The sequence below is a fragment of the Acinonyx jubatus genome, chromosome A1 (assembly GCF_027475565.1).
Source record: "Acinonyx jubatus isolate Ajub_Pintada_27869175 chromosome A1, VMU_Ajub_asm_v1.0, whole genome shotgun sequence".
NCBI classification, from domain to species: domain Eukaryota; kingdom Metazoa; phylum Chordata; class Mammalia; order Carnivora; family Felidae; genus Acinonyx; species Acinonyx jubatus.
The window spans coordinates 167,496,872-167,520,745 of record NC_069380.1 but is presented as its reverse complement, the minus strand read 5'-3'; the positions used below and the strand labels follow the sequence as shown (position 1 = coordinate 167,520,745).

Genomic DNA, 23,874 nt, shown 5'->3' with positions numbered 1-23,874 from the left:
GGGCATGGTACAAGAAATGGAGAAGCTTATCTGCTTAAGTGGATTTTAACCCCCTACCATATTTTCTTTTCTTTTCAGATCCTACGCACATCCTAATTTGTAGGGTTGAAACTGAATCACTTGAGTCTGATCTGCAGGGTACCTGTGAGGTTTCGGAGAAGAGCTGGGTGAGCTGAGCTGCCCTCTGGGGCAGACCTGCCTGTGTGCTAGGACCTGTTCAAATGTCTTCTTTGAGCACAGCCTGATCAGAGCCAGAGGCATAACTCAACTCTGGAGGTTCATTTCCTTGCAAGGAGGCTTGATGGAACTATCAGCAACAACAGCTTTTAAAAAAAAAAAAAACTAAAAAATGAGCAGCCAGCAAGTCAGCCTGGGGACCTGTTTGGCCTGCCCAGTACAGACCCACATGCAAATCTGGCTTAATCAGGAGATCTAGACCTGCATTTTCCCCTGGGGAAACTACTGACTGGAGCTAAGTAAGGCTGCTTCAGGGCAGTGGTTAAACTACCCGCATGGCCACAATGTCACTGCTTTCTGCTGCTTCCCTCCTGATACTCCACCCTGCTTTAGTTATTATAAAACGTGCCTTGGCCCCTCTAAGACTTCACTGAAATAGATCCTACATGAGTATGTCTGAGAGAAGAGGAAATATGGTGGGGGGGGGGGGGTGTGCTGCAGGGAAGAAGATGCTTTACTTGTTAGCGACGGAAGGCTTAAGAATGGATTAGAGTGTCATCTCCAAACAAAAACGTGTTCCAGCCATGCATGTTGATGTTGACAAGGAGAAGAGACTGAAGGTTGGGAAAGTGCTTTCTTAAGATAGAAAGACTTGAGTTAATTATAGCAGCTGAGGGGAACGAGTCAGTGAAGAGGCGAGGTACATCTCACTGTCAAGGATTTCAAAGCGCACTAACTCAACAAGCAAAAGTAACTTTTTAGCTCACCTTTCCCTGGGTGGTGGAACAAAGCAGCCCTGTGTCTCTGCTAGAGAAGCGGCAGTCAAACCCCTTCCTGTGGAGGATCAAGGCTGCCTCATCAGAATGCTTGCCGTCCACCTGCAAATGAGGAAAGGGCCAACATGCCCCAGTGACATTGAGGCAAATACTGACACCACTGTATACTCCACTGGCTTGAAGTCAGCGCCCCCAAACCACAAAAGCTTGATTTAGTGGGTAAGCTATGGAAATTCGTTTCCCTTCAGGTCCCATGTTCACTGTGCCTTTCCACCTGCTACACCCCCTCTACCTTCCCCACAAGGAGTCAAGAGACATTACGTTTTGAGTCTTCTTGTTAAGCCACCTCACGTTTTGGTTTCCTCCATAGTTCCTGAGGACTTGGGTATCCCTTTCGTCCACATGTTACTGTTTCATAAAAGTTTCTTCAAATAAAGCATTTAATTTTTATTTACTTAGTTTTAACATACATGTTGGTTGAATCATGTGTACCTGAATTTAGTCCTTATCTGGCCACTGAATGATGTATCATCCACCTCAGAACTGAAACACACTTTTTTATTGAATGCTAATTTTTGCTAATTGCATTAACATTTTTAATCTTTAATGCATTGGTTCATTATTTTTATATAAAAGACATTTAAATTGAATTAGTTATGCTTATCACTTGCTAGGCCAACCACATTTATTAGCTTGATGTACCATTTAAATTCACACTACAGAAGCTATTCTTCTTGTGCAGGCCAAGAGAAAAATACTAAATATGACAAGTCAGCTACAGGGATCAAGATACACTTTCTTGCAATAAAATGTCTTACGTCCATTTAAGTAAGGATGCCACGAGTGCTCTGAATATTTTAAGTTATGATTTTCTTAATAAATTTTACATTTCCTAAAGGGAGAAGATGCTTGTATAATAAGCAAAATACATTAAAAAATCCTTGGAAGAATTAAGAAGTGTTCGGCTACTCAAAGGAGTGGAGTATGTTGAGCACCGACCCCATGATGAAAATGATCCCCTTTACAAGTCTGTGGCCACAGATATGAATATGCCCATGTTCTTAATCATCCTCACTAGGGGATACAATTTTTAACTGTGCCATAGAGACATCTTTTCTGAAGAGCTGCCAGCGTTCTCACCACTGATTTGACTTTAATGTGCCTGAACAATTTAAAGCTGTCCTCACCTCAGATTCTTGGCTGAAATAACCTATTTTATGACATTTCACACTGTTATTTTGCAGTGGTACTGCTAAGATTTTGTTTGAAGGGAGACAAAAAAGTCATTTAAGGAATTCTGAGTCATCACAGGACGAACATGATAATCCTAGCAAGTTTAAATCATATGATAAAGATTCCTAATGAAAGGGCGGGCCTACACCAGCCGACTCCATCTTGTTCTGTGTCCTTCACCTTGACCACACCTCCTCCCCTTGAGTAACCCCCCCTCACCTGCCTAACAGGACTCGGACCCTTCCCCAGGACCCTTCCCCAGCCAATGGGCTGAGGCCATAGCCATTACCTCACCAACTGCCCCCAGGCCCCAATAAAACCTTTGTCCTTTTGAAACTCACTCTCTTTCCCTGGTATCTCACGCTGCATCGGTGCAGGTAGGGGATTGAGCTCGAGCTAGCTTGAATAAAGGCTCTTTGCTTTTGCATTGGACTCGGCTCCCTAGTGGTCTTTGGGGATCACGAATTCTGGGCATAACACTAATACAATTTCAAAAAATTTCACCGAGTTCCAAAATAGCAGGAAAACAGCACAGTCAGAAAATACTTCATTTATCATGTACATAAGGTCTGCAGAAGAATAACAAAGAGAATTCTCTCCTGTGCCAATTGTACAGCCTTGGAATATCACTTATCACCTAAGCATCAGTTTCCTTATCTGTAAAATGGAGCTAATACATATCTACCTTCTTCATTGACTCATGGTACATATTAAGCCACTGAAAATACTATGTATGGTGGCTTAGCTTTTAAGACAGAATGTGTTGGTGCAGAAGCTGTAGAAAGTGGGTCAGAACCTGGGGTGGGAGTCAGACAGCTCAAGATCTAGATCCTAGCTCTGCAATTTACTAGCTGCTTTTAGCAAAACCCCATTTTCTTTTACCATAAAATGGAGATGAAATGAAATTCAACTGTTTAACGGGGACTCAGCTCAGTGTCTGTAGCATAGGAAGCCCTCAGTACATTTTAGCTATTGTTATTTCTATCAATACAATCAAATAATTATTGGTGATTATTTTAATAATAGCTACAAATTAAACGATAACTCTCATTTAACTTCTTATTCATAAATTTTCTTTACTGACATCATAACTCCGTAGCTTAGGAATCAGAGACCGTCCAAATTATACATAAAACAATTACGCATCAAAATCATAACGAAGTCCCAATTCAGACTCACTGATTAGATGGTTTATTGATGAGACTCTTTTTTAAAAATGTTTATTTTTGAGAGGGGACAGGCAGACAGAGAAGGAGGCAGAGAAAATCCCAAGCAGGCTCCACGCTGTCAGTGCAGAGCCCAGCATGGGGCCTGAACTCATTAAACCTGAGATCATGACCTGAGCCGAAATCGAGTCGGGATGCTCAACCAACTGAGCCACCCAGGCTCCCCTGATGAGACTGTTTTAAAAGCACCTATCACTGGGGTGCCTGGGTGGCTCAGTCGGTTCAGAGTCCAACTCTTAATTTTGGCTCAGGTCACCGTCCCAAAGTCGTGGAATCAAGTCCTGTTTTGGGCTCTGCACTGAGTGTAGAGCCTGCTTAATACTCTATCTCTCTTCCTGTGCCCCTCTCTCCCATTTGCACACTCTCTAAAATAAAAATAAAAATAAAATGAAATGAAATAAAATAATAAAATGAAATAAATGCACATATCACTATAACCTAAAGCTTTGGCCATTTTAATTCACTAGATCATCCATACAAAACCATCTGACAGCAGGTTTTGCTAAAATTTCTGTAACACATTTGCCCTTGAAATAATGAATGTGTGTGTAAGGCCTTTACCAGACTGGAAGTGACAAAAAATAATAATAATAATAATAAGGAAGGGAAACACCATCTTTGGAATTTTACCATTAATTTTACAAGAGATTTAAGCAATACAAAAGTAGAGATTAAAGTAATGAAAAGTAATTTTCATTGATGGGAAAAAAAGTTACACTTTCTCTCAAAACTAAAACTGCACCACTTTTGTTAAGGGCTAGCATACCAACTAAAATAGCAATCATCTTGTCCAAGTTTTTAAAAATTAAATATTCATGAAAGTATCAGTTTTCAAGCAAAAATACCTGAAGCAAAGCAGCAGTTTTTCAGTTTCAAAGTCTGTCTCATCATTTTATTTCCAAGAAAACTGTTTTTCAAAGTAGGGAAACTGTGAATTTAACTTGAATATGCATGCAAGAAAACAGATACCTTCACAAAAAAAGATACTGTATGCTCAAGGGGAGTAAACAGACTGAAAATACCTGCTTTTATATTCATTAATATATTGGGACTATCTGGATCTCAGGAAAAAAAGGGATGGGGGTTAAGTGAAGGAAATTTACAAATTTTCAAATTGTGCCAAGAGCTTCAAATTAAGTGTCTTCGTAAAACAGCTCAGACCACGGTTGAGGCTGACTCCCTTCAGGAAGGCTTGGGCGTTCTGCAGTCACTTGGAAAATCCACTGCAGAACTCACTTCAGGGGAAAAACTGACCTGTGGCTCTGGTCTAGGCAGGGCCTGCGAGGTTTCTCAGGCAACCAGGGGGAGTGGAGAGAAGATGGTCTGGCTTGCAGAACAAAGCCATCGAGGTTAGAAAAAGCTCAATCAGAGGCAAGGTTTGCTTTGGTCCCATCCAAGAACCAGTCATGTGTCTGGGAATACATCATTGAACCTCCAAGAACTTAGAAAACTTGGTGAGACTCGTGAAGCACCCCTTTGGGGATCAGGCGCAACCACAGTGACCTTAACAGTAATTGTCACTAACTCTTTTTTTTTTTTTTAAGTTTATTTGTTTACTTTGAAAGAGTAAGAGACCGTGCAGGTGGGGAGGGGCAGAGAGAGGGAGCGAGAACCCCAACCGAGCTCCGCACTGTCAAGCACAGAACCTGATGTTGGGGCCTGAACCCATGAAACTATGAAATCATGACCTGAGCCACAAACCAAGAGTTGGATGCTTAACCGACTGAGCCACCTAGGCACCCCTGCAGCTAACACTTTTTGAGCACTTGTTGTGAGCAGGATCCTGTAGAGAATACTCTTCATGGATAAACTCATCTCATCTCACAAAAGCCTCTGGAATAGTTGAGGTGGTATACAAGTTTGTGTTACTACATTTAAATGCACAGGAATATCCCTATCACAAAGCATCTCCTCTTATACTCCAAGAGCAATGATCACTAATTGACCCAACATTCGTCCTTCAGGAGGCTTCCCACAAATGACTGGTAGATCCTTCTAAGCATGTCCCATAATTATGGGGTAGTCACTGAAAAACAGGCAGTGTTCCTCAACATTTTAAGCACTACTGCTCCCCTTCTGTTCTCATGTAAGAGGCAGTCTAAGTTTCTGGGTGAGGATCCAGAGTCACACATGCTGGGATGTGTCTCCCAGCATATCATTTACTGGCTGTGTGACCTGGGTAAGTTACCTACCATCTTTAGGTCAGCTAGTTTCCTCTTCTGTAACAGGGGCGCAATATTGCCTACCTTCATAGAACCGTTGTGAGAGCTGAATATAGAGAAAATACTCGGCCCAACGCCTGGCACATAGACAATTTCAGGTGTGTTATTAATAACTGCTCAGCTTTTTCAAAAAATACATGAGGAATACAAGTTAAAGTGATATCAAGATTTACTTTGGGAATGAACTTCAGCCTCCAATTTATATATTAAAAAAAAACCATTGGGGTGCCTGGGAGGTGGCTCAGTCAGTTAAGTGGCCAAGTTCGGCTCAGGTCATGATCTTACCGTTGGAGCCCCACGTCAGGCTCTGTGCTGACAGCTCAGAGCCTTGAGCCTGCTTCAGATTCTGTGTCTCCCTGTCTCTGTCTGCCCCTCCCCTGCTCATGCCCTGCCTCTCCCTCTATCTCAAAATAAATACACAAGAAAAAAAAGGGCCAACATTTTAATTTCACTTTTAGTAACAATTACAACTACTCATGACTGAACTATCACCATTGAGAAACTTCATTTGTCAAGCACTCAGTGCTTACTACATGCCAGATACTATTCTAAACGCTTCACAACCATTAACTCATTTAATCCTTAGAACATCTCTAAGGGTGGGTACCGTTATCACTGCCATGTTGCTAATGAGGCAAGTGGGAGAATAATGTGACTTGCGCTAAGTCACTTGGCCAGTAATAGAGGGGATACACTCCAAAAAGGTGGTTTGATTCCAAAGTGCATTTAACAGCTTCTTTCTCTTTCTTGCCTTTGCTCTAGCTATGGATTGGTTCCCACAGCTAGCTAGGAGGGAAAAGAGGAAGACTACTTTTGATGTAATATAAGAAAAGCCTAAAACCTGAAGGGGCTCACTCTTTGATTTGAAGTTAGAAAAAGGGAGTACTGGGGTGCTTGGGTGCCTAAGTCAGTTGAGCATCTGACTTCGGCTCAGGTCATGATCTCATCGTTCACGGGAGATCAGGTCATGATCTCATGGTTCAGCCCTCCATTGGGCTCACTGCTGTCAGCCTGTCAGCACAGAGCCCACTTCAGATCCTCTGTCCCTCTCTATCCCCCCCTGTCCCTCTGTCTCTCTGTCCCTCCCCTGCTGTCTCTTTCTCTCTCCAAAAAATAAATAAAAACAGTAAGAAAATATTATTAACAGAAAAAAAGGAGTATTTATTCAATGGTTCCAGTAGCACTAAAACCATGATTTATCAAAAGAGGTATCAGTTCAGTAAGTTAGGATTAGAAACTGTCATTTCTATCCATCCACAGCCTGCCTACCCATCATCCATCCATTCTTCCCATTATAAACAGGATTTAAGGCCATTCTGAAAATGATACATGCACATGGCACATGGCAGTCCCTCATAAGAAAAGGATGTTCTTTGATGTTCCTTTATCAAAATGGATGAGAGCTCAAAATATAGAGCTGTGCTCTTCCTGTCTCACACCAAAAGAAACTTGATTTGCTCATTAATGATGTGAGGTTCACAGATCAGTAAACTTCTGGAAACTGTAATAAACATTAGGTATGTACCTTTTTTTTTTTTTTTTTTTTTTTTTTTTTTTTTTGTGGAAGAGAGAAAGCCATAACTTTGACTAAATTCTCCAAAAGAAATGTGTCCCCACCCTCCACAAAGAATGTCTAAGATAAATAGAGATTAAGGCATGGCTGAACACCTGTTGGGAAAATTTCTCCAACCTGCCCAGATTCCTCCAAAATGCCTACCAACACACCCATCTTTCAGTGTATTCTAGCAACTGGAAAGGTTAGAAAATTGCACGCTGCATTTTCAGTGCTGAGACAGGAAATAACCAGTAGAAATTCATTTTCCAGGGCATTCATTAAAATGTCCAATAACAGTTATCCTTTTTTGATCAACAAGATAAGATGACAGAAAGAAAGGGGAAGGTGAATGACTGACTGTTCTTAGATATGTACAACAAAAGAAATTTTCTCCACAATTTTCACCTTTCCAGAAGTCAGGGAGATTAATAAAGTACTAATCAATTCTTGTAAGAAAGGCAAAATGAAGTAAAAACCTTAAACTGCTTCTTATAAGAAGAGGGGGCAGTGTAAACAAGAGAAAAATCTTATTCAGTAAGTGGTGCTGATGTATAAATGACTGTTGAACTATTTGTAAGAAACAGTTCAGCACAAACCAAACTAAAATGCCATACAGAACAGAGTTAAATGTAATGTGGATATAAAGATAACATATCTATAAATGAATTAAATAAAAATATACCTGAACATAAAAGCAGTGAGGGAAAAAAAAACCTGAACAACGTATCTTTCATTGTTTGCCTAATTAAACAGCTTCATCAAGTTCCTTCTGGTCCCTAGAATGTCAGCATTCTAGGCTGAACCTATCACTCCAGCCTAAAGAACCCTGACCCCTGATCTGTCACCCTTCCTCTCCCCGGCCCCTGGTGTGAGTCTCCCAGCATCCTCTCTACCAAGACTCCCTTCTCTGTTAATCAATAGGCTTTCCTGACGGCATGGTTTTCCTGTTTGGTGCATTTCAGTGATGTTCCTGTTCCCCAGTTTTCAAGCCTTTAGAGAATCTTCTTTTTAATATCTCAAGCTTTTGATAGTACAAGAAAAGGAGGTTGATAAAGAGAAGGGAGCTGGACGATGAACCTACAGAATGAGAAGGCTAACAGTTACACTCCCAGACAACATTCCCAGACAGGAGTGTGCTGGGGTGCTCAGCATGCTGGGAGTCAGGGTTTTAATAGATGTTTGCTCCTATCTTCACAACTCCAAATATATGACACATAGTTTTTTCCAAAAGCATATATCAAGTATAAAAGCAAGATATACTTTTATAAAAACATAAATTCATCTACCAATATAGACCAATTCCTGAAAAACTGAACTTTGAGGAACAGACTTGCTGACTCTTAAATAAAAGTTAAACACTACCCTCTGAGGCCCTGTGCAGCACCCAGATTCAGCAAACCTGGATGTGGGTCCTAATTCTGATATTTACTGCTGGGTAATTTTATCTTAGGCTATATAATTTCTTATTTATTTATTCTGAGAGAGAGAGAGCGAGCATGCATGCACAAGAGACAGAATCCATGCTCTATGCAGAGCCTGATGTGGAGCTCAATCCCACGAACTGTGAGATCATGATCTGAGCTGAAATCAAGGGTCGGATGCTTAACTGACTGAGCCACCCAGACACCCCTAATCTCTAATTCTTACTTTCCCCAATTTAGTAAATGGAGATAATAGCAAGGTCTAGACACATGAGGAGAGTTTTTAAAAATTAGTAATTCCTAAGTTTTCCACACCAGACCTACAGAGTCAGAATCTTAGAGATGGGGAAACCTGTAAAAATCTCTATTTGAAAATCTCCCTGGTACGATCTGTATACAATGACAATAACCACCTGGGTGGATTAGCACATCTCTAGACCCTACCTTGCCTCTCTCACCATTGCGTGAGCCCATAATCATTTTTTCAATGAGAAGTCAAGAAGACCAAGTGAGGTGTAGAATTTAAGGAAACTTCAGACAGTGGCCTGGGGAATGGGCAAGTAGGGACATCCTCTATCACACTGCCAATGAGGAAGTTAGGCAGGCAAAAAGGTGTGACTCTATCACGTCAAGGTGGTTCTCAGACCCATTTCTCATGGAAAAACTGTGAGGTGGTAGGTAGGAAAATGTTTACTTAGATACTAGACCTCTGGTCTTGCTTGGAACCCAATGGCTATGCTGACATTACTTCAATGGGAAAAATGCTGTGCTATCTCTAAAGGAACAATTCATTATCGTATGCTGGGAGTTGCCAGAACACAAAAACAGGAACACGATAGAAAATGTTGAGGTCTGGCTTCTGGATTTCTTCACTGAGTCATTTTTGTCTTCTTTTAGTGTAACCATGGAATTACACTTGATACATTTTAAGCACCAAGCATTCATTGAATCAGTATCTGCATCCGGCTTCTTTCAAAGATTATTTTCCTATTATTCGAGCTTAGGGGACAGACAGCAACTCTTTAAAGAAGTGAGTTTGAATGGACAAATCAATCCCCTAGGATTACTAGTATGATTTTATGTCTGTCTGTATGTCTGTCTGTCTTTCTGTCTGTCTGTCTGTCTGTCTGTCTATCTATCTATCTATCTATCTATCTATCTATCTATCTATCTATCTATCTATCTTGAGCATGAGCTGGGGAGGGACAGAGAGAAAGGGAGAGAAAGAATCCCAACCAGGCTCCACACCGTCAGCACAGAGCCTGACATGGGACTTGAACTCATGACCCATGAGATCAAGACCTGAGCTGAAATCAACAGTTGGATGCTTAACCGACTGAGCCACCCAGGCACCCCACGAGTAAGCTTTTAAACAACTGCTAGAAATATGTGCTAAGAATCAAAGGCCAACACAGGAACTGGCACCAAGTGATATGATAATGCAAAGCAGACCTAAATACTTAGTTCTGATCATGTGCCAGCATAGTAGTTATAGTTAAACATGAGCATTTCAGTGTTTATTCTTCCTGGTCAAATTGTTAATTGCTTTCTATTTCCTATGCTAAAACCCTACCTTGCACCTGAGCTGGCAAGTACGGTAAGCATCATCAGGATAATAATGTATGTTTACACTTCTGTTTTCAAAGGGCTTTCACAGCATTATTTTATGCCAGCTCACAATATCAAAACAGCTCTCCAAAAGATAAAGATGATGTCAAACGTCTAATTTTTTATTCATATGTAATCTCTGACTTTAAAAGTAGGCATACATGCCCATAAAAGCAGTCTGAATTAAAATTCCATATCTAATAAAACCTTCCCTGGTTCTTCCTTTCGTGTGTCTTTAGATGTCTCTGAATAGTTGGGTTTCTCAACGCAAGGTCTGAGTTGCAGTGATTTTAAGGAGAAAGATCTGAATGTACAAGGCCTCTGATACAAAAATAATTAAATGTTATGCTTCTTATTTCTCTAACTCCTCAGAACAGTGCCCAACAAGGAGAAACAAATGGAAAATACCAGTAGAGCTGATCTTAAGACCTAGTTCTCCCACCCACAAATAAGTGACTTCAGGTCAGCTTTTGTTCTCTTATTTAGAGAAAGAGAATATTCCCTGACCTTCTCATCCACAGAACTTTTCTGGGAATAATGTAAATTAGTAGTTGAAGATGCTCTAAACTATAGATCAAGTGTCAAATGAAAGGTGTAATGATTTTGCCTAAAGGTAAAGGCCTCTTAACAGTTCCCTGACGCACAGTAAAAACTCACAGGATAGCTGACCCTTGAGTGCAGGGGGTTGGGGACGCAGATACCCCACAGGGTCAAAAATTTGCATGATTTTGACTCCCTCAAAATGTAACTACTAATAGCCTACTATTGACTGGAAGACTTACTGACAACATAAATGGTTGATTAACACATATTTTGTATGTTATATATATTATACACTGTATTCTTATAATAAAGTAAGGTAGAGAAAAGTAAATGTTATTACGAAAGTCACAAGGGGGTGCCCGGGTGGCTCAGTCAGTTAAGTGTCCTACTTAACTGTGTCAGGCTCTGCACTGGCAGCACAGAGCCTGCTTGAGATCGTTTTTCTCCCTCTCTCTGCCCCTTCCCTGCTTGTGCTCTCTCTCTCAAAAGAAATAAAAAAATAAACTTTAAAAAAGAAACACATAAAGAAGAGGAAATACATTCAGTACTGTACTGTATTTATCGAAAAAATTTGCATAAGTGGACCAGTCCAGTTGAAACTTATGTTGTTCAAGGGTCAGTTGTAATTAAAAAATTTTTTTTTGAAATATAATCCTGACTTCATTAAAAAAAATATATATATACGCACAGAAAAATGCTTAGAGAGGATAATGTAGTAGCTTAACATGAAGTTTAAAAATAAAAGGAAATTTTATAATAAATCTCAATTGTGATCAAAATATTATTTATGATTTTTATATATTTCCTTCCCATATATCCACATGCACTTAGATTTTATGGTTTTTAAAGAAATTTTTTTAATGTTTATTTTTGAGAGAGAGAGAGAAAGAGTGCGTGAGTGCGGGGGAGGGGCAGAAAGAGAGAGGAGAGATAGAGAGAGAGAGAGAGAGAGAGAGAGAGAGAGAGAGTGAGTCACAGAATCTGAAGCAGGCTCCAAGCTCTGAGCTGTCAGCACAGAGCCTGTTGTGAGGCTGGAACTCACAAACTACGATATCATGACCTGAGCCGGAGTCAGATGCTTAACTGAGTCATCCAGGCACTCCTGTTTTATGTTTTTAAGTTCAATAATTAAAAAAAAATTTTTTTGTATTAGAAAATTAACTTTTACATTACCCATACCTAAATAAATTTACTCTTCATGGCTTCTTGAATTTTACTTTCTTTTTTTTTTTAATTTAAATCCAAGTTAGTTAACACGTAGTGTAATATTGGTTTTGGGAGTACAATTTAGTGATTCATCACTTACGTATAACACCCAGTGCTCATGCCAACAAGTGCCCTCCTTAATGCCCATCAGTCATTTAGCCCATCCCCCACCCCAGCTGTATTTTTTTTTTCTGCTTCCCATCCCATTATATCAAATATATTACAAAATCGTAATTCTTTATAGATATATCTTGGGATGTACCTTTGACTGTATTGTCCTCAGATTAACGAGATGAATGTCACAAGGCAAAGATGACACTAATGGAGAGAATTCACCTAGCAGCTGAAGGGTTGGCATGGGGATCTTTTCTATCATTGTAAAGACAGGATGATTCAGGAAAGAAGAAGTTACGTGGCTAACAAGGGATGGGTAACTGACAGAGTTCTTTTCTTCTTCCTATCAAGAAAAAACAAAAATGTGTAAGTGATATATATTTGCAGTTTTTGTAATATTAACTAAATTACCCAACAGGGTTTAAGTTGAAAAGAAATATAAACATATATACTCTGATTTTATTATATTTTGTAAATAACAGTCTCAGACAACACACAGATTACCAATTTCAGTTCTAAGCAATATAAGAAAATGAACAGTGTCCATTTAAACCATGATTAGAAATAGCTTTTTCCCATTGCTTTAAGTACTAAAAATCCTGAAAATAATTTTTGCCATTTTAGTACAGGGTAAGACTTTTTACGGAAACTCTTTTTCAACTTACCACAAAATTCTTTTGTGGGGAAAAGGTTCTACTTACATAAATGGGTTAGAAAAAGGCTTAGGGCTGAAAGCTGCCACTACGGGGCAAAAGCGCCTGAGGTTAGCTAGCAAGATATTGTAATGGGATCACGAGTAACTTATTATATCACCTGCAGGAAATTGCTTTCCATCTGATGCCAATGTACTATTGTACTTTGATCACAACTCCACTTGTCCCTCAGACCCTTTGCTTCCTGCACACACAAGTTAATGATTACTGTCTGTTTTCTTCACATTCCTCATGTGTGTAAGATCTTGTTTTCTTAATGTTCACCATGCAGGTAGTATCTTGAGAGTTCAATACGTATGGAGACAAAACCCCTGTTTGGGGCTCTTATCTCCTCCTGGACATTAGCCTCTCTTGTATTCAATTCTGCGTCCTCTCTCTTGCTGGACAAAAGAGAAGTCCAGACTCATAGTCTGTGACATTCTTTAAGTAGATAGGTTGGGATATTCATACATTTCGCATATCATCAAATGTTATCTCTTCTCCCTCAGGTTTTACCCCACATATTCTCATGATTTCTTTTTTTTTTCTTTAAATTTATTTGTTTTGAGAGAGAGAGAGAGGGAGAGAGAGCAGGGGAAAGGCAGAAAGATAGGAGAGAGAGAATCCCAAGCAAGCTCTGTACTGTCAGCACAGAGCCCGACATGGAGCTCAATCTCAGACTGTGAGATCATGACCTGAGCCAAAACCAAGAGTTGGATGCTTAATTGACTGAGCCACCCAAGTGCCTCCATCATGGTTTCATTTAAAAAAAAAAAAATGACATCATGTGTTGATCCAAAGGTGTGCTCTATAAATGTGACCCAATGACAGGATTTTTTTGAAGAAATTCTCAATATGAATAAGGATTTTAAACAACACAGGTAGTAGTATATCTAGATCATCTGTTAAATTTGGTAAATCAATGCCACTTACTTCACTGTACTTTATTCTCCAAACAGAAAGTGTTATATATGTTATGGAATAGTTATTATATACCTACCTAGTACACAATTATTCAGTATAACTTAAAAGTAATTTAGTCATTGCTATGGAATATACTTCCAGACAAGTGGTTCAGCATGTTCAAACATTAAATAAGTCTACCAGGGCTGGGGATATGCATATGGTAGATGACACACCCTATTAATTAAATCAATGACTAAGTGGAACCTTAACTAATTATGCCTAAGGTATAAAAGCAGACGTAGAAAAGCACTAAGAAGAGAAAATAATTTATACAGAAAGGTTTTTTAATCAACAGTGACATTTGGAACAAATTTAATTTTGTATCTTATTTTTTTAAATGTCCATTTCACTGATATCTTCTGATTTTGCACTCTTTTTGCAATACAGGGCTCAAATAAAAGGCTTGGCTACTTATCTGTGAGAAAAGATAGGATTTATAGAGGATACAGAGCTTAAAATTCAGAATGTCAGATTAGCAGAGGGTTAGCAAAGAGTGACAAGCATCTTGCCAGCAGCGAACTGTAGATGTCATTACAATTCAGACTATGGAGAGAGGGAAAAAAAAAATTAAAGGCAGCAGAGGGACACTGCAATATTAAGATACTGACAAAAAATATTAGATCTAAAAGAGTTGTAAAAACAGTACCCATTCCACACTCTTTTTTTTAAAGAAAGATTAAACAAAGCATATATAGCAATATTCAACAATACTGAAATTTAATGCATGTTACTGAATATTGAAGGAAGAGTTTCAATAAGAAACTTTACATGTATTCCAAGATCAAAGGACTTCATAATCTAGGTCAGGATTGCTGACAAAATCACTTTTCAGTAATAAAAGATAAAAGATTCCAAAAGAAAAGAAGACACCTGCCTTATCAGAATTGGAAGGCATTAAGTCCATTCTAGGTCAAGAAACATTCAGAAAAAGCTCTCTGGCTTTGTTCTATGCTCTTGGAGGAATTCCTGGACACTTCAGTGAATAGGTGGGATACTTCTTGATGGATCACCTATACCCTACAAACAGTAATGTGCATATATACCATTCTTCCCAACCCAAACCAGTTCTCCTGACCTTCAGTGCTCCCCCAAATTGACCACACATAAGAATGGCTTGAGGAGCTTTAAACTTAGATCTCTGGGCCTTAATACAAACCTACTAAATCAGAATGTCTGGGAGTGGGCCCTGGGAAGCCGAAGCTTAACAGCTCCCCGAAGTGAATCTCAAATCTCAGTCAGTCACATGTAGCTCTGTGGACATGTGCTGGAAACCATCACCCCTGATATCTTCCCAACCTTGTGGAAGAAAGAGAGCTCCTTTTGGAATCAAAAGTATAAGTTTCACCTTTTAACTTTTTCTGGATTAAGAAAATGATTCAGAATCAGAAACATGTGAATGAAAAGTCTTGTCAAAGGAAACAATGTCATGAATGTAAGTACCTCGAGAGTTCAAGAACTAAGCCACTTATTGTCCTAAGCGAGACAAGGAATATAAGTTTATGGTAGAGTGTGGGTCGGGGCTGGAAGAGCACCACCAATAAACAAAACTGCTGGAAGCTAGCCAGGCAGGGTGGAACCAAGTGTCCTGGAAGGCTCCATCATTCATGCACTTTCCTAACATTTTTACAGTAACGAGGGGCTCAACAAGATATTTAATTGTTGAATTATCAGTTCTTGATTAATCTCCTGGAAAGGTAATCTTTTAATGTGACCTTTATGATAAACCCAAAGCTTATAAAACATGTTTGCTGGAGGAAAATTTATGTGTTTGTTTAAGCTGTAAATGAATTCCCCAGCCTTGTAGTAACTAATATACTACTATAAACATCATTTGGTTTCTTGTTGGTTGGAAGGCTTCAAGCTGTTCAAGTCTAGCTTTCTCCTTGCAGCCTGTGTGAAATTAAAAATAGTTTCTGGCACATTCTCATCCAAACTGTATCAAGTTGAGATCTCCATTGGGTTCCGGCCCTTATTTCCTAAGTCAGAATTTCTTGCTAGGCTCTGTGGTGCCCTTCATTAAGTCTGCCTAAGTAATCTGATCCCTAATCATCAAAGGTTCCCATTCATCTATATCAGAACTTCCTAATAAATAAGTTATTTAAGATAATAAGAGATGATATTTTGAGTCACTTTTGCTTATTCAGTATGACCTGATTCATGGTGGGACCTTGATAAATGTGTACTGAACTTAATCTATTAAAAGCAAATGCAACATAAATAAATGAGAGAAAAATACAGTAGGGGAAAGGATGGGGTAAAAAGAGAAAAAAAATAACGAAGGAAAATTATACTGAATCATGAGTTTTAGAAATAAATATCATTCAATGCAGAGGTGAAGCCTGGTGATGTGTGGTCTAAATTTGCCTACATAGATACGTTTTGGTAGGTCCACACGACATTAAGAAGTTGTTTGTTTTGGGGCCAACTCTCAAAAAAAGAAAAAAATCCAGGACATTTCACATTAAAGTTGTCAACAAAAGTAACAAAAACTCACAAAAACAGGTGACTTTTTTTTTTTAACCCAAAACACTGGAAATCCAAGTCACACTAGGCCCCTACATTCCCTCAAGTGGGACTGAGTTGTAGCTCCTCAGTGGGATATGACCTCATAGTCATCAAAGACCTATGGTCACCTAACTTCAGTGATTCCTGGTTCAATGCCCCTCTTTACTTAGCAGTCATCAGCAGGAAAGGACAGGGAGTAGGCATCAAAGAAACAAATCCTAAAGGGTCAATGCCAAAGAGACAATTCCCATTTACCACTTCTGTTGACCCTTGAGTGTCATAACCATGGACGACAGTCAGCCTCACATAGCCAGAGCAACCCATCGGGCATCTGTATATCTTAACAGTGATTATCATTCCAGTCCTTGTTCTCAGTGCCTCTCCACAGAACCCTCAAAAACAGGACTCACTTCCATTTAGTCATCCAGATTACTCCCAGGAGGCTCTGGCAGGCTCAAGACTTTCCACTAAAATCCTCTCCTGTACAGAAGAGTGTCTCCTTACCATGGTTTCTATCATTGTTATTTTAAAGATTAGAGTCTGAGTTGAAAATAAAAACACTTTCTAGAAAGTTTAAGTTATATGAGATGGAACATTTCTTAATCAAATGTCTTTTTAGTCAATTTCACTAGAAATTAAAATGTATTTTCTCTTCTCTAGTTCATTTTTTATTTAAAAGAAACTATTGATTTAAGTCCAAGAATGTATAGTTGAGCAAAAGGAAAATTTAACCAACACAGGATTATAAAAACATTGGATCAAATTTCAATCAATTACTATCCAAGGAGTTTTGAATGGGAATAAACAAATTATTTCACTTCTAAATAAAAGCTTTATACATCTGACATGAAAATTCTTCTTGCCATAGTTAACAGAAGTTTTGCAAATTAGTGTCTACATAGAGAGAAAAAAACCATAAAAGCCAGAAACATTTTCAGGAGGAGAAAAAGACAGTAGCTGCCAGCACTCAGACAATGATTTTCCTATGCAGTTTTAGACCTAAAATTAAGCCATCTTGTCAGTAATTGATTTAAACCGTGAGTCCCAAGAACTGGTATAAATCTTGACATCTAAAAATGGATATTAAAATCTTTTTCCTAAAAGATTCTACATACTGGAAGAATTCTTTGCTTTAATGAGCTGTTGCCATTTCATTCAATCAACTAATGTTGTATTTATAGAATATGTACCACAGGCAAGAAGGCCCTGTGGGGCACATGAAAAGAAGTAGACAAGTCCCTAGAATCTAGCAGGGGGAGAGAACATGCATAGTATGACAAGGCAGTAAACAGTGGTTGGGACAGATGTAGTGGCACAGTGTGCAATTCCAGCTCGCTCATTTATGTATTTGTGTATTCATTCCTGCACCAAATAGTGACCGCTTCCTCTGCTAGGGACAATCCTAGAAGCAGAGGGAGAGAACCCCTACTCTCAGGGAAGTTATGGTCCAAAAGAGGAGAAGGACAATGATGCAATAATCACACATGTGCATGGAGGACAGCTGAATAGTCTGAGGAAGCACTGAAGAAGGTGATCTGGCCTGGTCCAGCAGAGGCAGTTGACCAAGACAACTTTGATCTCAACTACTACGAAGAGTTCCCTGGGCAGAGAATGAAATCACAAGTGCAAAGGTGCTGTAGGCACAGGGTGCATGGGGATTACTTAGGATCGAAAGAAAACCAGTGGGTTCAGAGTAGAAATAGTAAGAGTCATGCTAGATGAAGCTGCGGGAACAGGCAGGGCTCACATTGTGATAGGCTCTTCATGCTACGGTAAGGATTTTGGCTTTTATAATGACAGCACTGAGAAGACATCAGCAGGGTTAAGCAGGGGGAAAGGGTGGGAGTAGATGGCTGATACCTAGAACAGAGAGCACTGTTAAATGGCTTTTCCTTCTGTGAAGTCCATGCGGTCATCTGCTAAAAAGAGTAGAAAAGATTTGAAATGGTCAGTGAAGAAACAAGGAGAACAGAATAAGAAAAAAAGGGCCATGGAGAGGGCCAAATGAGGTGGGAAATCAGTATGTATGGAGGACCGTGATGATGACTTCTATGTCACCTTGAAGAAGCATACTATCATATTGTATTGGTTCATGTCCAACTGAGCTTCAGCTAGATTATTTAATGGAATGCTGGGGTTTTGTTCTGAGCATGAAAACTGAACAAGACAAACAAGTAAATCAATTTCAAACTGATGAGTCTAAGACTAGAATAGGTACACTAGGTTTTAAATACATTTTACGAATCAAACTTAATCTCCTAAGTATACAACCACATTCTATCTTTAAATTCAACTCTTACTTTCTTTCAAAATAATTTCATAAAATTTCATCCAAACTGATTCCTTAACATAATTCTCTATCTACATAATAAGCAAAAATAAAAGAAAAAGACGACCTAAATGCAAATCTCACAGGATATGTGTAACTGAAATTCTCTTTCTTGTCAGTAGAGACTAAGTCTATTACAAAGATATCTCAAAACTAGAAACCATAAATCATACAACAGTGGAAAGTCAAAATTTCAAATTTTGGATGGCAAAGAACAATCAACATCAGAACATGTGAGTTATTTTTTTTTTTCTTACCACATTCACAACACTTCTTTTTTCCAGTAGTATTCGAAATAAATTAGCTGTAATCTTGTTATCATGGACACCTTGTTCAAGGCCACGATTATCATCTTGCATGAGTCTTCGATCCATGATAACTTCAATCTGACCTAACAAACAAACAAAAAAACCAAACAAACTGGCCAGGGTTATTAAATACAAACATCCACAGAGGATCACATAAGTATAGGCATGGTCCGATGCAAATCGAGGAGACCAATCTCTACAACCCACAGTACCAAGGGCTTTCTCTCAAAGCAGCTAGTATAAATGCAAAAAAATAGGATTGTATTTATGTTCTTCATTAATGTCTAGTAAAATGTGAAAAGAAATTTAAAAATCAGATTAAAATTCAAGTGAAATTTAAAAAGAATTAATCTGAAGAGTAAATTATGGCCTCTAAAATTTTTAACGGCAGCATTTGGAATTTAAAAAATGTTTATGAGGTTCACAGAAAATATATATCCACAGAGAATATTAAGACAAATACAGATGCATAGAATCTAAAAAGAATTTGAAATACAATTTAACTTACTTGATAAGGTGGCAATTCTCTGAAGAAATGCCAGAATTTGGAGACACCCACCATGTACCCCCTCCTTCCCTCCCTGGTATTATGTTAGTGGCATCAACTGTCCTCTCTCCTCTAGCTCAATAAGGGGTCTTATTTGGTTCCTTCATTTGCCGTGAAATAATCCCACATCTCCTCTAGTTTAAGTTGTAAGATAATAGTTAGGTTATGAGTTGACAAACTAATATAAATCAATCAACCAATCAATCAAACCAAACCAAAACAACCCAAAAAGCTACCCAGAGCCATATTCATACGTTTATACTAAAAAAGCCCTAGTCGTATACACTTAAAAAAAAAAATATATATATATATATATTCATCCATCCACTCATTCGTATCTGTTACAGTATTAAATGACTGTTCAGCATAAAAGAACAATATGTAAGCTATTTTAAAAACTATTATTCTGACCTAGTCAAACCAACTCTGTTTAGTTTCTTTCTTCTGAGTTTAGGTATCTAGTACATAAAACTGCCAGTGATGGTTAGAATTCTCGTCATTACTACCTCCATATGTATTGTAGGACACAATGATCTAGAACTTGCTCCTCAGGCAATGGGGCTATCTAGGGTTTGACCATTTCATACCCAAATTAGTACCACAATCTCCTGGCAATTTCTCTCTTCTCCCGGTCTCCAAATGTTAGTCTACACAGTATGTGGCACTTAGTAAATCTCCTGGACTGTTCTCAAATTGTTTTTATGTATGCAGGCATTCAAACCCCAGGGTGCTGGGGGTCTCTAGCAGGAGCAGAGGAGCTATATCTCTCAGCTCGTCTTTATCAGGAAAGTGGGATAACGATTTAGTCCATGACTGTTCCAGTCCTAATGTCTAGTTCCCTACTGAAGGGCCCAACTTTGAGAACTTAAGGCAAGGTTTAAAATGGGTGGTTCAAGAGTCACAGCTGGCAAAAAGATGTTTTATATTTTGATTTTTAAACAAGCTAAGTCAACATTTACAGATTGGACAGCTTCACATAAAATCCCAGACTTCTGGGTTGCTCAAACACAGAAAAAATTGGCAACAAGGGGCCCCATTCCCCATGGAGATGATGGCCTGCCACCGAGCAGCGGCTGCCCCACTGTGCACGGAGAATGGTGGTCTCCAGTTTGCTGAAGCCCCACCGCTCCCCACTACATCCCTGATGGGAGGCCATTATTATTTTTATAAAGGTAGTAATGTCTTTATGGCATAATCTCATGATTCTGTGTAATGAAAGCCACAAAGAAAAATTAGAAGTAGTATGTTTTTGTGTGTGCATGGACATACAGAATGTATGCATATGCCTAATATAAAAAGTGGGTTTGTGACACAGGGTACACCAGGCACCTTCACTCCTTTATTATCTGCCTGGCTCCTAAGACATTTGTCTTAGCAAGTCTTAGTATGTAAAGAAAAGCAACTGACTACATGTAAAGGACAATTAAAAATATGTATTATAAGGGATATCAGCCTTCCAACAGAAGGTTTTATAAAAATTAATCTGTGTCTACTATTTTTTCTTTCCATCTTGTCTCTTTTACAGAATCCTTAAAGTTGTATCTGTCACTTCTTCATCCCCATATCTGTATCACTACAACTCCCTTTCTTTCTTCTTTCAGGTGGTAGTGCCCTAGAAGGATGTGATTCAGGGAAGGACCTAGGTATGGACTATAACCTCCTGCCTTGGGCACTTAGGCTAACTTGGGAATTTCTAACTCTTCTCCCTGCCTCCTTTCCTCCTTAACTTCTGGAGTCTGAGTTTCCACAGCCATTCAATTATGACAGTGACAGAGCCTTGTGCAAACAACGAGCTATCAGGAGAGATAAACTATCTTTAAGAAACAATGGTTTCATGGAGTTTCAAGTCCCTCATTCTTCATCAGAAGATTAAAGATATACATTACGTTATTTTCACAAAACCCAAAATTAACTAATATTCTTGTTCTCAAGAGAAGGTGGCTGGTGTCTGAAGATAATAATTAATACATATGACCAACAGAAAAATTATACACTTGGAACTGAAAAAAAAAGAGCAAAAAAGAACCCAAACAATACGCACCACTTTTCAAACTTGAAACCCCTAAAGACTGAGCGGAAAGTAAGGTCAAGCGATGCTTGGCATCCTGGATATAGGCCATTGTTGTCATTGGGTAGACATTTGCTTGAAGAGGTAATTTGCTCATTGTCATTCTAGGCTGAATCTATAAGACCAAACAGTTCACTTTAAAAAAAAAGAAATCAAGTGATATTTACGTATGTGATTTAAAAAATTAGTACTGACTATGGATGAGTTTTCTTCCAAAAAGAAAAAAGTATAGCTTCCTTTCTTGTTCAAAGACAGAACTAAATTGAAAATTAAAACATTCTTCAAAACAATATTAAAAAAAAAAAAAAATCACAAGGATCTTAGAAAACAACCCTGAAGTGAGAAAGGTAGAACTTATCCTGGTTTTAAAAATAGGCATTCCTATTTAAATTCATAATAAAAATCTTTAACAAAAGTCTTCTAGCTTTCCAGTATTTGCATAAAACAAATTATAAAGGTATTAAGTATTCATTTCTCATCTAAATCTAACATACCGCTTTGGTAATGAATGCTAAGCATAATAGCTCTCTATCCCCTTTCAAGAAATATCTCTTAAAATTCTTGAATCAGTTTTAATAAATACCACAGATCCCCTCATCACATCCTCTAACATATTACATTAAAATAATCAAATTCATATTTATATTTAAAAACTATTCAGTGCTTACTCTTCCTGTTTCGTTTCAATGCAGATAGTTCTAAATTTCAATTTTTCTTGGTCTAGTATCTGAATGCATGAAATACATTATTTTATTTTTTGACTGAAAATGCACTAAGCCGGGTGGGGTCAAGGAGACTCACTCAAACCACACAGGGACTCAGTTATCAGGTGTATCTTATTCATACCATAAAAATGACATCTCTACTGTTAAACTCACGAAAGTCTGACATGACAATCGAGAAAAAAAGAAGTACAAAGTTAACATAATAGTTAACACATACTGAGTGCCAATTAACACCAGGCACACTACTGGGTATCTCACAAATAAGATCTCTAATCTTTACAGAAACCCTGTAGTGTGTCCTTCACTTACTGGTTGTACTGAATGGTGTCCCCCCAGACCCATGTCCATCCAGAACCTGGGAACGTGATTTTATTTTGCAATGAGATCTCTACAGATATAATCAAGTTATCCTGGATTAGGGTGGGCTCTAATCCAATGACTGGCGTCCTTCGAAGAGGGAAATTGGGACACACAGGGACACATACAGAGATACAAAGAGAACATCATAGCTACTCTGTGACAGCAGAGGCAGAGATTGGAGGGATGTGTCTATAAACCAATGGTGCCCAGGATGGCCTGACGCCACCAGAAGCTAGAATAGTCAAGGAGGCATACTTCCCCAGAGCCTTTGGAGGGAGTGTGGCCCTAAGGACACCTTGATTTTGGACTTGTGGTGTCTAGAACTGTGAGAGAGTAAATTCCTGTTGTTTTAATCCACCCAATTTGTGGTCATCTGTATCACAGGCCTAGGAAATTAATATACTTGTAGAGAAACAACGGTAAAAGTTGGAGGAAAAAAAAAAGGATAGCTTGAAAGAATTCTCCATTTCTCCTGTGTAATCCTGATCTTCACATTCAAATTAACTTGTATTCTCATAAAAAGGACATTTAATCTGTCAGAACTCTGGGGCTGTCACTCTCACTCCCTACCTGTGGGTCTAGATTTCTAGTTTTGCCCAAGTACAATTCTTTCTGAGGCCTAAAAAATGTTTTTGTTTTTTTTTTGAAGTCTGTTTTTTTAATAGGCCTATTTTAAAAGCAGAAATATTTAGGTTATAAATTTAGAAATAATATTTTCCCATGTATTCAAATGCTTGATCCTTGAAAAGAAAATTCACATTTTTATTCACTTGTACTATTTTTTTTTCATTCATGTAGACACCCACACATACAAATAATTGCTTCTGTAAGATTTTAAGAAAAGAGTTTCTTTTGTATACAAGGAAAATGAATCACCATAAAGTCGGGGATTTGTTTGAAAACCAAACAGCTGTGGTGGAATTAACATGTAAATTCAAAGTGTATAATGTAATTTTTATGCTTTGAAAAAGGTTTAAATTTAACCTTTGCAGGAAATTGTAGAAGAGAAAATTATCACAATCCCTTTCACTCATTCCAGTTGAAAATCAGACAAAGTAAAAGCATTTGTTGTGAAATTATTTCTATTCATAGCCAGAAATTTCTAAAATGCTAATGTCTCAAAAACATGCTAATGTTTTTAATAGTATTATTTCAAAGATACGTTGTCACACACATACACTCTGAATACAGAAATTTAGGTAACAATCAAAAGAGCCCAATTAAATTAGAGAGCTGACAATCTGAAAAGATTTTTAGTCAATCTTCTCATTACTATTTCAAACTATTTTGTGA

General features: G+C 38.4%; 1 protein-coding gene across 1 annotated transcript in view; it reads right to left on the bottom strand.

Annotated features, from left to right (window-relative positions):
• MAN2A1 (mannosidase alpha class 2A member 1) overlaps positions 1–23,874 on the bottom strand; it is a 164,825-nt gene that overhangs the window by 3,459 nt on the left and 137,492 nt on the right. The window contains exons 18-21 of the mRNA XM_015073009.3: positions 21,470–21,611; positions 18,831–18,964; positions 12,230–12,424; positions 945–1,055 (exon numbers count right to left, since the gene is read on the bottom strand). Of these exons, the coding sequence (XP_014928495.1) occupies positions 945–1,055; positions 12,230–12,424; positions 18,831–18,964; positions 21,470–21,611 (582 nt within the window). The remainder of the gene's footprint in view (positions 1–944; positions 1,056–12,229; positions 12,425–18,830; positions 18,965–21,469; positions 21,612–23,874) is intronic.